General features: G+C 48.4%; 1 protein-coding gene across 1 annotated transcript; it reads right to left on the bottom strand.

Moving 5' to 3' along the window:
* Positions 1 to 304: 304 nt before the first annotated feature.
* dlk1 (delta like non-canonical Notch ligand 1) lies at positions 305 to 3,967 on the bottom strand (the record flags this gene model as incomplete). Its single annotated transcript, XM_080012811.1, has 5 exons — positions 305 to 1,097; positions 1,821 to 1,962; positions 2,853 to 2,983; positions 3,595 to 3,658; positions 3,922 to 3,967. The coding sequence occupies 5 exons, from the start codon at positions 3,965 to 3,967 to the stop codon at positions 305 to 307; spliced, it is 1,176 nt and encodes a 391-aa protein (XP_079868937.1).
* Positions 3,968 to 11,876: the final 7,909 nt, after the last annotated feature.

Here is an 11,876-nt window from a genome sequence, read left to right as displayed (position 1 = left end):
CCTTTAATATATACATATTGCAAAATTGTGAACCCGATACTGTATATCAAATGGACCCACCATGAAGTACTGTACAGATGAGAAACCAGAAGCCATGAAAATGATCCAGTTTGCTATTTGGCGCAGTATTGGTTGTATTATATTCTACCAGCATCCCTTTTATCCAAAGGTGCAATCCTCCGTCTGGGTCGTCCATTTTGTCCCAATGAATATACATTCAAACATCCTCCGTAGGGATCTGTGCTGAAGAGCCAATGGCGGACAGACAAAGAGACATGGGGGTGTGTCCGTCCAAAAACAAAAATCAGATGGACGTATAGTGTCGTCCAAAGCTGGTGAGTCTAATCTTTTCGGGCAGGATGATGTTCACGGAGTTCTCCGGCTCGTCCGGGCCGCCAGCGCCGGCCTCTCGCAGGAGGTGCTCCCTGTGCTGCCGGACCAGCTGGCTGTATTTGGCGTTGGCCAGCCAGGTCTCGCAGCGGCCAAAGAACACGATGCCCGTGGTCCCCAGGATGACCAGGCAGGTGAGCAGGGCCAGCACGCTGAAGCACAGGAGCTGGCCGTGCGTGACCGGGCCGCCGGAGGAGTGCCCCGCCTCCTTCAGCGTGATCTTCAGCGGCTCCGTCTCCGGCGGGCGGAGCAGCTTGTGGAAGGCGCGGGCGGGGAGGGCGTAGTGCTGCGGCGTGAGCGACAGCACGCGGTGCTCCGGGGCCCGCGCCGGCTTGGGCTTGGCCCTGGGTCGGTGCTGCTGGGCGCACAGGGGGCCCGAGAAGCCCCTGAGGCAGGCGCAGGAGAAGCTCCCGTCGGGCTTCTCCGCGCAGACGCCGGCGTTGGCGCAGGGCCGGGCGATGCAGGGGGGCGGGGCGGCAGGCGGGGCAGAGTCGTTGCAGGTGAAACCCGAGAAGCCGACGGGGCAGTCGCAAGCGAAGGCCAGGCCGTGGTTGGTGCAGTTGCCCCCGTGGAGGCAAGGGTTGGGCTGGCAGCCGTCGGCGTTGATCTCACAGAAATCCCCGGCGAAGCCAGGGGGACACAGACAAGAGGAGTAGACCGCCGCGCCGCCGCCGTCCGTGCACGTGCCTCCGTTCTGGCAAGGAGAGCTGCGAGACAGAGCGGTGTTATGGGATTACGGGATGAATATTCAGTCGATCAGACAGACGCATTCGACAGCATCGCATCCCATTCGCCCGCCGCATCTCGGTCACAGCAAAACACATTTTTCTAATCAAATTTTATGCAAATGAAAGTGACAAGGCACACCGGTGCACACGTTTTTCCAGGATGTGTGATAACAACAGTCTTCCACAGTGAGCGCACGCTAATGAAAGGCACGGGGTAAAAATAATCTCTGGCATAATGGGACATTATAAGTCCTTCACATTCAATCTCTGCACAATCGCTCTGGCAGACTGATTTCATATGCATGGCCTTTTCACACCACATCACATCCATAATAATAATAATAATAATAATAATAATAATAATAATAATAATACCAAAAGCCTTCTACTGTAATAGAAGACACAAAGCCCCAGTTCACATTTGACTCAAATCATTGCTTATTGAGTGTGAAATAAAGTTTGACTGGGCTGCGCTGCATTCCGGGCGTATCCTTCCAACCCAATAAGAAAAGGCGGTCGAGAACCAGGAAAACAGACGGGTTGGATTTTGGATCGAGAAGGACTCCGTCAGCTCGCTGCCTCCCCGAGATCCCTTTATATAGGTCTGATGAGCGGGAGGATGGCGCCTTTGCGCTCCCGACCCGCCGCGTCCGCCTGCAACGTGTGACTGTAATGACTGGTAATGGCTCTGAGCGCCGGTACCCATTCGTCAGGCACGGTCCTTTCCTCAGGCGGCAGCTTTCGCCCACAAAGCCGCGGGGACACACGCAGAGGAATCCTCCCGTGCCCGTCTCGATGCAGGTGGCGTTGCCCGAACAGGGCTGCGATGAACACAGGCGAGTGTCTGGGGGGGAGGGGAACAAAATATACGATGAAGGTTTTTTTGTTTTTTTTAGACTTCCAACAGACTCTCTCTCTCTCTCTCTCTCTCTCTCTCTCCTCCCTCGTTTCAGAGCGTCTCGTACGCAGTGCCTGTGGCTCCGTCTCACCCCTCCACGCTGTAGGGTGGAGGCACGACTTAGTCTTTACACTTTTATGCAACGCCACTGCAACAGGCCAACGTCACCGCGTGTTTCACAGCTCACAAATAAACCCACGAAAGACAAGGCGGCGGCGTTCCACTTTAATGTCGTCCCACTTTAATGTCGTCCCACTTTGCCCATGTCGGCTATATTGCAGAAAGAAGATTGTGTAAATGACGGACCACATATGCAGGCGGACCACAAATAGAAAGACGCTTGATGTGCTCATTGATAAGCAAGTCACACCGAGCCAGGAGGCAGAGAAGCCTTGTGTTTTATATCCTCTTTTCCTTTTACTGTCTTTTAGCTTCAAGCACTGCAAGGTACTTTATATTCACCATGTATGCACCATCCACGCTGGCTGTGGTTACGCAGCATATGGCATGTCATGAACTGTAATTAAATTCTTGCTATTTCATTGGGAAGCCGCAGGCCAAATTGTCAATTTTTGAAGGATTTGCCTTGGAATCCATGCCTCTCATGCAGCCGTGGAGCAGAAGACCAGACTCCCGGCTTTGATTGCTGGGAGAGACGTTTCCAGTCTTATTCCGTATTTACCACTTTGGCTTTTAATTGCAATTCAATCAATATTTTCCAAAGGACCCATGTTATGAAAAGGTTAGCCTCGCAGCCTCTCCACTTCCACTCCACCGCAGCTCGGAGACGCCGAGGGGTTAAAGATGGTGTCTGAGGTGGGCTGACGGAGACCCACCTTGGTCACAGTGGCTGCCCACCCAGCCTTCCTGGCAGATGCACTGCCACGCCTTCTCACACGTGCCGTGCGAGCAGCCGGGGAAGGGGATGCACTGGTCGCACGACTTCCCCCGCCACCCTGGTTTACACCTGATCAACAGAAGGTCAAACACCCATCCAACACATGCTTCACACAGAGCGCGGCGTTGCCGGATTATTCATGTTCAGGGGCGATGCCCTCACTGTGACTCATGCTGGACCAGTGGGGTAAGATGAGAAAAAGGTGAGATAAGGAACCATGGGGTAAGGCATAATGAAATAAGATAAGATACGATGAGATAACATTTGATAAGATAAGATTAAATAAGACGGACCCAAAAAAACTGGATTCAAAATAATCCCAGTGGAGGAATTCAGGATCTTAATCAATATAATCATTTTTTTCCGTTTAAGATTATGGTTATTCATATTTGGATTATTCTATTATTAAGACACAATAGACTACGGCCTATGGAACAATAAATTCATTATTAATCATTATTTAACATTCATAATGAATTCTGCTTTAACCTGGAAATTAAAATATTTTATAGTACATTTCACTCACGTGGACTAGACTATGATTTAAACCCATGAAAGCAGAATGACGCAGAGTTTGACGTGCGGGAAGGAGATAGTACAGGTATAAAGTTGTGAAATCGCTGTGGCAGGGAGTCCGGAACCTTTTTTTTTTTAATTTAATCTCTCTGACATCTTCCTACCTGCACCCCACCGCCTTCTCACAGTGGCCGCGCTCAGCGTTGCAGCCCGCGCCGCACTCCAAACCTGGAGGATCAGATGAGCACGCTCACAATGCCACGCAATTCAACAAACAGCAAATTGCACTTTTCCTTTGCTTTCCATTCGCACGGAAAGAGCAACATTTTGAGGAGGTGGGGGAAAAAAAAAAATGAAAATAGTTTGTTTTCCTCACAGTCTGTTAAAAAAAAAAAAAAAAAAAATTGAGAAAAAAAATTCCTCTTTGCCCTGTTTTCAGTGTCTACCTGAGTGAACAGCGACTTTACAACAGGATTCTTAATTCAAATTACCTTTAGCGATGCCGGTCACGACCAGAATGAAGCCAATAAGCTGCATGGTTATTTCCATCGGAGCCCTGTTTTGGTCCTCTCCTGTTAAAAAAAAAATAATAATAATAATAACAATAATAATAATTACAATAAAACACCCGGTTTAAGCTTGTCCTTCAGCTGTTAAAATTCAGTGTTTCCATCCAGAAGGAATTGCATGGATGTGGAGTTGACGCTTGCTGGAGCCGATATGCTCTGGAATGAGAACTCAGAGCCCAACACACCCGCTAAAAAAATAAAAAATAAAAAAATAAAATAATTAAAAAAAAAATATTAATTAAATGAACCAATACACGAATAAAAATAAAAATAAAAAAATAAACAGACTTCAAACAGTTGTTGTTTTTTTTTGCCCTCCCCTCTCACCTATGTCATGCCGGTGCTCCGGGTGATTTTTGGGGACATTCTCGCGTCTCTAGATCCACGCAGCGACGCACGCCGTCCACGGCGCTGCCGCGGCTCCATGTGGATGTGGACTGGATGGAGTCGGAGGGGGAGGCGCAGCGTCCCCGTCAAACACGCTCCTCCCACCGCGGGAGACCGTCTGCTCTGACCCCTGCGCTGTCGTCCGCAGCCTCCCGAGCGGTTGTTTGCTTCAGCGGTGCGCGTCGGAACGAGCGCAAGTTTAACCCCGAGAGAGAGTTGGAGCGGTAATCCACAAGATGATTTTGTTCAAACTATCCCATAATTGGTGCTTTATTTAGCTGCCACTTTATAAGAAACAGCGTCAATGTATTTGTGTCACGCATGTGCGCCCCTAAATGCTGTTTCCCATTGTTGGTGGCGGGTCCGCCACTATGTACGATGACATACTGTATGTGGTGCAGGGTATATACATATACAAGGGTCAACACTCACCTTATCTGGTAGTTAGAAGTATGCCTAACTAAACTTAATATAAATGTTCAAGTGTGTACTGTAAACTCACCTGCACGTACTTAGTAGTATCAACCTCAAATTTCAATTTCGCCACAATCCTGTATTATTAAAGTGGTAATCCACCGTATAATAAACAGCCATTCAATGTATTTGCAATATGCATGTGTTCCTCTATGTGCTGTTTCCATTGTTGGTGGCGGGGTCCGCCTTTTCCCGGGGAGAATGCAAAGTTTGCACACAAGCGAGAGGTGAAATCTGATGAAACAGAGTAGGCAGTTGTGGTCAGTAAATTGTCAACATGAATGGACATTAACAAAACAGAACACGCTAAGATGAAAAAAATATGCTCGCTACATCAAGTGAGCAAAAAAAAAACCCCCGACATATTTTCGAGAAAAGAAAGCGACCGTCTAAGAGCGTGAACAGCGGAACGAAAGCAGATTGAAAGAAAAATCCTTTCATTTTCGATTGGAATTCTGGGACTGGTGACATAATCCACCTGACACAGACCATCTTACGGGCGTCAACTTTAATAAATATACGCTTGTAACATTGTTTTGCCATGATTTAAGTTCCCGGACGAGTTTTCCTGCCATAAATATTAATATTTCCTTATTCTATTCTTAGTCCATCCACTTCATTCAGCAGGTCTCCTTTATCCTCCCCAAGGGCACGAACCGCTTCTTCCTTTATGAGCAATCACAGTGCTCTGCCGAAAGGTCTAATTACCCCATTTTTTATTCTGTCAGGAACTGTTAGATCTGCAGTCTAGGTACCTAAACATCGGCGCCAGGGGTAGATGCACAAGTCGATACGAGGCTACGGGGGTGAAAAGTGGCAGGACCTGAGGCGGAGGTGAGGTCTACCTGCACCGTCAGGTACAACCTGCCACCAGGATATTGAACGGGACAGTGAACACAACACATGCTCCTCGTCATTTTCACATTTTCTCACTTCCACACAAAATTAACGTTATCCCCGGCTAAATCAGTGTATAAAATTAGGGTTTTTTGTTTTTTTTAAGATGGTTCAGTTTTTTCAGCTACGTAATGTGAAGTAAATCGTATATACTCCTCATTTACGCAAGAAAACACCAATTAGAGAGAGAGAAAGAGAGAGAGAGAGAGAGCGACAGACAGACAGACAGACGGACAGAGACAGAGACAGGTTAAATGCACAATACAAACTACGATGCCTGACGATGGCATAGCAGGGAACACGGTAACAGTGTAACCTTGCTCAGATTGAATATAATCTTTTGCTGGGTCCTGATGAGAGTATTCCCCCGCTCTGATCAAAGAGATCAAAAGGGTTTACCATCAAGCCTGCTCTCTCTCTCTCTCACACACACACACACACACACACACACACACACACACACACACACACACACACACTCACACAAACACTTCAGGCCTCAGAGCCAGGAATGAAAGCGCCGGCGGCGACTCCGCCGTCTCTGCCAGACTCACATCAGCCACTCCTTATAATGAAATGTCAGATTTTCTTTTCACACGTTTGATTCGAGTAAAGGAGCCGTCCATTGATTTTTTTATTTATTTATTTTCTTTCCGTGGCACTAATCTCATCTGTGATCCTCTCAATTACCCGTCCCTCCCCCGGGTGCGACATGTCTAAGTATCTCAGTTATCGTCGCCGTCTTGGGGAGTTATATTTCAAAATGTATTTTTGAAATATATTTCAAAACATTTTCCTAGCCTCAGCTCGTTCCTGCTCAGGGTGGAGGTGGCTGGAGAACCACCCCCACCAGGTGATAGTTATTTGGGGTAACACACTCACATGCACATGTTCCCACTGGGAAATCCACAGGGAGGTAAACCTGGGGGAGGACATGATCAGAATCTAGGTCTCTGAGACAGGGATGTGTGGCAGAGACAGTGTGGACAGCAGACTGAACATTATGGGATGGCCTTGTTACCAATCCTGGTTTTTCCCTTTCTCGGAATCAGAATCAGGATTAGAATCAGTATATTCTGCCGGGTACATTTACATGAACTAGGGATTTGTCATGAGCTTTCGTGCGTTTCTCCCCAGACAGTCAGAAAAACATGGAGAATAAAAAAATAATAAATAAATAAATAAATATATAATAATAATAATAATAATAATAATAAGATTAATAATAATAAAATATTGTTAAATATATACAGCCCAAATACATTATATATATAGCCCAAAAAAATAGAAAACAGAAATAGTCAGATATATACAAATGTACAGAATATACAACATTTGACACTATGCACAGGGTAAATTATTGTTATCGGTATATAGGGTATAAATTATAAATGTGAATTATTCCTGTTATTACACTGTTCAGGACAGTGTTATTGCACATATATTTCAATGTAAGTATTAAGTAATTATTACAAACAATTATGCGTGGGCAGGGCGATGATACCTCATGGGTTTGGAGAATATTCATTCATTATATTAACATTCTCATCTCTGTGGAGAAAGGTGACAACACACTGTGACAATATACTTTTTCTACGACGATAAGCGATGAGACAAAGAAAATTAAGAAATAACACATTGGGAGACATGTCACTTCATATTCTTCCATATTGTTTCGATGGCGTGAATTTTCACACACACACACACACACGCGCGCACACACACACACACACACACACCCACACAGACACACACACACACTCACACACACACATACACTTGCAGGAAATGAAAATATTGAAATCTAAAAAAACAACCTCAACTAGTCAACAAACCCCATGGACTGTGTTGCTTTTGCTGGCCCCCGCAGTGACTTGAGATTGTGCCAGCAGCTACAGAAACAGAAAAAACATAGGAATTAACGCAGGAGCACACACATACACACACACACATACACACACACATACACACACACACACAAATAAACACACACGCACACACACACGCATTCATGCACATAAACTCACAGATTCTCTCACTCACTTATTTATTCACACAAACATTCCCACACACAAACAACCCAAAATACATATAAAAATACAAACAAATAGACCCTCCACACACACACTCACACTCACACACATGCACGCACGCACGCATGCACGCACACACACTCACTCACTCACTCACTCATAGGGATTTACACTTTGGATGCTGGAATTTGCACGTTATGAAGCATCGGCATTGGCCCCTAAATAGACAATTAAATGAAAATAAAGAATGTGCTTGATGTGGGATGTGCTTGATGTAGGAATTTCGACATTAGACCTCTACCATAGGGAGGGAGGGAACCGCACAAGAAAGAATTTGGCAAAAGATGAGCGAGAAAATGCGCGCCGCTTCACACCAGAGTACGTTGTTCTCTAATTGACGGACCAAGGGAAATGTTCCGTCAGTTCAGTCACTCGTCACCCATTTTGTTGTCATGAAGATTTAATAATGCTCCATGACTGCAAGTTCCATCCCGTGTTTTTTTGTCTCCGAGGGGACACGGGCAGGGAATGGAGGGGGCAGGGGAGGGGGGAAAAGTCCATCTGCTGATTTTCTATCCCATAGCCTCTCAACTTTCACATAGATTAGAAGACACAGAGGGTGAAACCCCCCCCGGAACCGCCTCCGGGGTTAATTGCCTCGTCCGCCGCCTTTCCCGAGGAGGTCAAGCCGAGTCAAGACGGTCTCGTCTGACGGAATGGTGGCAACTCCCCCCCCCCCCCCGGGGGGCTAATTCCCCACGCCCCCCCCACCGGCGTCCGGACGGCTCCATCCGGGAACCCCCGAGAAGCGCGGAGGACGGGTGAGAGCTTTTGTGGCGCCTTTCACCGTCATTCCCATGTCGTCTAAAGAAGGTTCCCCCCTCGCCCCGGGTCGGAAAGGGAAAGCGCCCGTGCCCCCCGCCACCCCCTCCAACCCACCACAACACACACGTCAAGGCACACAAAAGCCCAGGTGCACGCTGGATAATACGCCGCTCCCTGTTTTTGTCAAGCTGCCGAGGAGAAAGAGGAATCAGCCAAGGGAGTTGAATACAGAATGCAGGAGACTCCAATTATGTGTCAGAAAAACCTGTCTACCGGCAGAGCGCTCCACGCATATCATGTTTTCAATATCCAACGGAACGCTCTGCAGCGCTGTTATTTTTTATTTTTTTGGGCGGGGGAACCGCAAGCTTTTAAATCACTCGACCCATTTAAAACGCTCTCATCTCCTCAGAAAAAAAATAAATAAATAAATATATATATATATATATATATATATATATATCCCTTTTCCCACCAATCCACCTAAAACCAGCCTCCTGCTCTTGTCTCTTCTAGATGTGTTGCGTTTTGAGTTCATCCTCAAAATAATCAAATAAGCCAAATCAAACGCTGCGGAACTTACTTTTGAATCGTTTCTGGCTGAGGGCAACTGGTTGGAAGCCGAATCACTCGTTATTTCCCATCGATCCCACTGTTCATGCAAATGACGATGGATGCTACTCCGGCCACGGCCGCGCGGCCTCGTGTTTAATTTAAATTTTCAATAGTTGCTCACGGATCGGCCTTTAGCAACAGCGTCGCAAGCAGCGTGGAGGATATGAATGTAGAGTGTAGGACCATCTCTCACACCGCTCCCCTCCTCCGAGGCTGGAACTAACCCTTCCCGCCCTCACACACCGACTCTCAACGTCGTTTACAACGAGGAAGTTGTTGCTGTGGCGGGACCGTGATCGGCGCGTCCTCCCCTTCCCGCAACATTTATTTATCCCTTCCGTGAGCGAATGGAGTGAGGGTCCTCCCAGAGCATCCGAGAGCCGGCGCCGCTCTGCATTGTGTTCATTCGGACCCAGAGGAGACCCTTGAAGCCTCCATCGACCCCTCGTGCTCCAAATAAGACTCGCTGGCGTTTAAGTGCCGCGGCGCCCGCCGATTGCGCCAAGCTGGGGGGAAGTGCTCCATCGATCGCGTTTCAATACGGACTCTTCTACGCAGAAAGACGCCCCCCCCCCCCCCCCCGTCCGCTAATTTGGAAGTGCATGCCCGCCACGCCGAATCCCCCAGCAGTGCCGGGATTTAGGTCAATGGCCTTCAGCGAACGGAAGTTGTGCTCCGAAGTGAGTGGTCTCGTTTTATTATTTAGCGGCGACGACGCGACGCAGGGGGTCCGTAGCTTCTGAGCCCCCTCGCATAATGAAGACGCGCGACGTGTCGGCGGCCAGACGCTCATCACGGTGCCAGATCCGTGGAATGAGCCCGCGGAGCCCAAACGGTGACATTTAGGAGATCCGCCATCTGCTGGAAGCGTGAGGCGGGCGTGCTGGGGAAATTAGTTTAATTTTATTAGGCGCAAGCGGCGGAACCGCTCGCCACGGCCGCCGCCAGTAGCCTTGTCGAGGGGGCTCGTCGAGGGTTTCGGGAGCAGACGGACGAGAGCGAGATGCACAAAGTGAAGTGCTGCGAAGACCGAGCAGCGAGACGGAGGGGCGCGACGCGCGGCAATCCAGCGTAACGGCTTCTCCTCGCGCCCGCAAATTCTCAGCGTGTTACCATGGGGACCCGGGGGAAGGTGCAGCCCGGCTGCACCTGGACACGACAGACGGAGCCTGACGCCGAGGAGCCCGGCCACGCCGGAGAATTGTCTTCAGCTGATCAATGTTGGGTTTTGCACCTTTTATTCTCATTGTTCTGTATTGATTTTTTTGGACCCCGAGACGCCGAGTTTGTTTAATTTCTCTGTTGTTTCTTTCTTCTCTTCTCTTCTCTTCTTCTTTGTGTCTTTTGAGTTTGTGTTTGTTTACGTGTGTATGTGTATGTGTATGGGTGTTTGTTTTGTCTATGAATAGGTGTGTGTGTGTGTGTGTGTGTGTGTGTGTGTGTGTGTGTGTGTGTGTGTGTGTGTGTGTGTGTGTGTGTGTGTGTGTGTGTGTGTGTGTGTTTGTGTGTGCATGCGTGTGTGTGCACCGGACAGCGTCTCTGATGGTGTCGGCGGTCCTATCGGAAAGCCGAGGCAGCCTGGTAGATTACACGGGCGCCGGCAAGAGCCGATACCCCGGCGCTTAAGTCAACAACCATCAAAAGTAACGGGCAGAATAGGTAAACAGCCCGCACCGCTGCGACGGGGTGCGCTGGTTCTTCCCGCAAAACCGCCGATTGACACGCGCGCTCGGTCGGCGAACGTCTTCCGAGACCCTTCAACGCACGATATTCGAATAAAAATCCGGTGTGAAGGCGTGGCAGCGGGGATATAATTAATATGACACAGTGCTCGGGCGGAGCGGCTGAGCAGCGCCGTAATGGAGATGAATGGCGCGGCCACGCTGTTCTGATGGTAATCCCCCTCCAACCCCGACCTCAACTCAATACTCGCCGCCCACTGTTACCACCTGTCACTTATGGAAATATAAAACACACACCACAACAAGCAGGTAGGGATGGCCGGGGGCGGGGGCGGCGGGAGACGACGCCGCTTATAAATAACAGCGATAGGGATCTGTGGCGATGCAACGATGGCGGAAGAGCAGAAAACAGCAATGATTCAACCAAGCCCGCGGGGATCAGCCCTCCCGGTGCTGCTGTTTCCACTCTATTCCGCCGGAATAATGCATCATCGTCACTCAGGGGGAAGGAAAGAAAATGCCGAGATATATCTGGGAAATTGTTGAAACGTCTCCGGTTTTTGGCTTTGTTACATCTGTATTTTTGGCATTGATGTATTTTTAATGCAGGGATGGAAGGTATGGAGGTGCTTGAACAAAATCCGAGATAACAATCACCTACTTTATCTGGAAAAATTCAGCTTGTTCCAAGGCGGCCCTTCTTCAAAACCTTGTGTGTAATGCGTATCATTGGACATGCGGTCTTACACGGCCTTATGAGTCTCGAAAACATTTCAGGCTCAACAAGCTCTTCAAGGACAATTCCACAATTACATGGGCGCTGATCAAAAGGTTCTGCCGCGCTTTCTGCTCTGATTGCGTTCTGGTGGCGAGGAGGAGAAAAACAAAACACATTCGCTCGGTTTACATCACGATGCAGGGCCAGCAGGATTAGATTGCACATTATTCATGTTTGAATGGAGTT

Source organism: Zeus faber (assembly GCF_960531495.2).
Source record: "Zeus faber genome assembly, chromosome: 13".
Lineage (NCBI taxonomy): Eukaryota > Metazoa > Chordata > Actinopteri > Zeiformes > Zeidae > Zeus > Zeus faber.
Note: the sequence above shows the minus strand (reverse complement) of the source record. Positions and strands in the feature narration are given on the sequence as shown.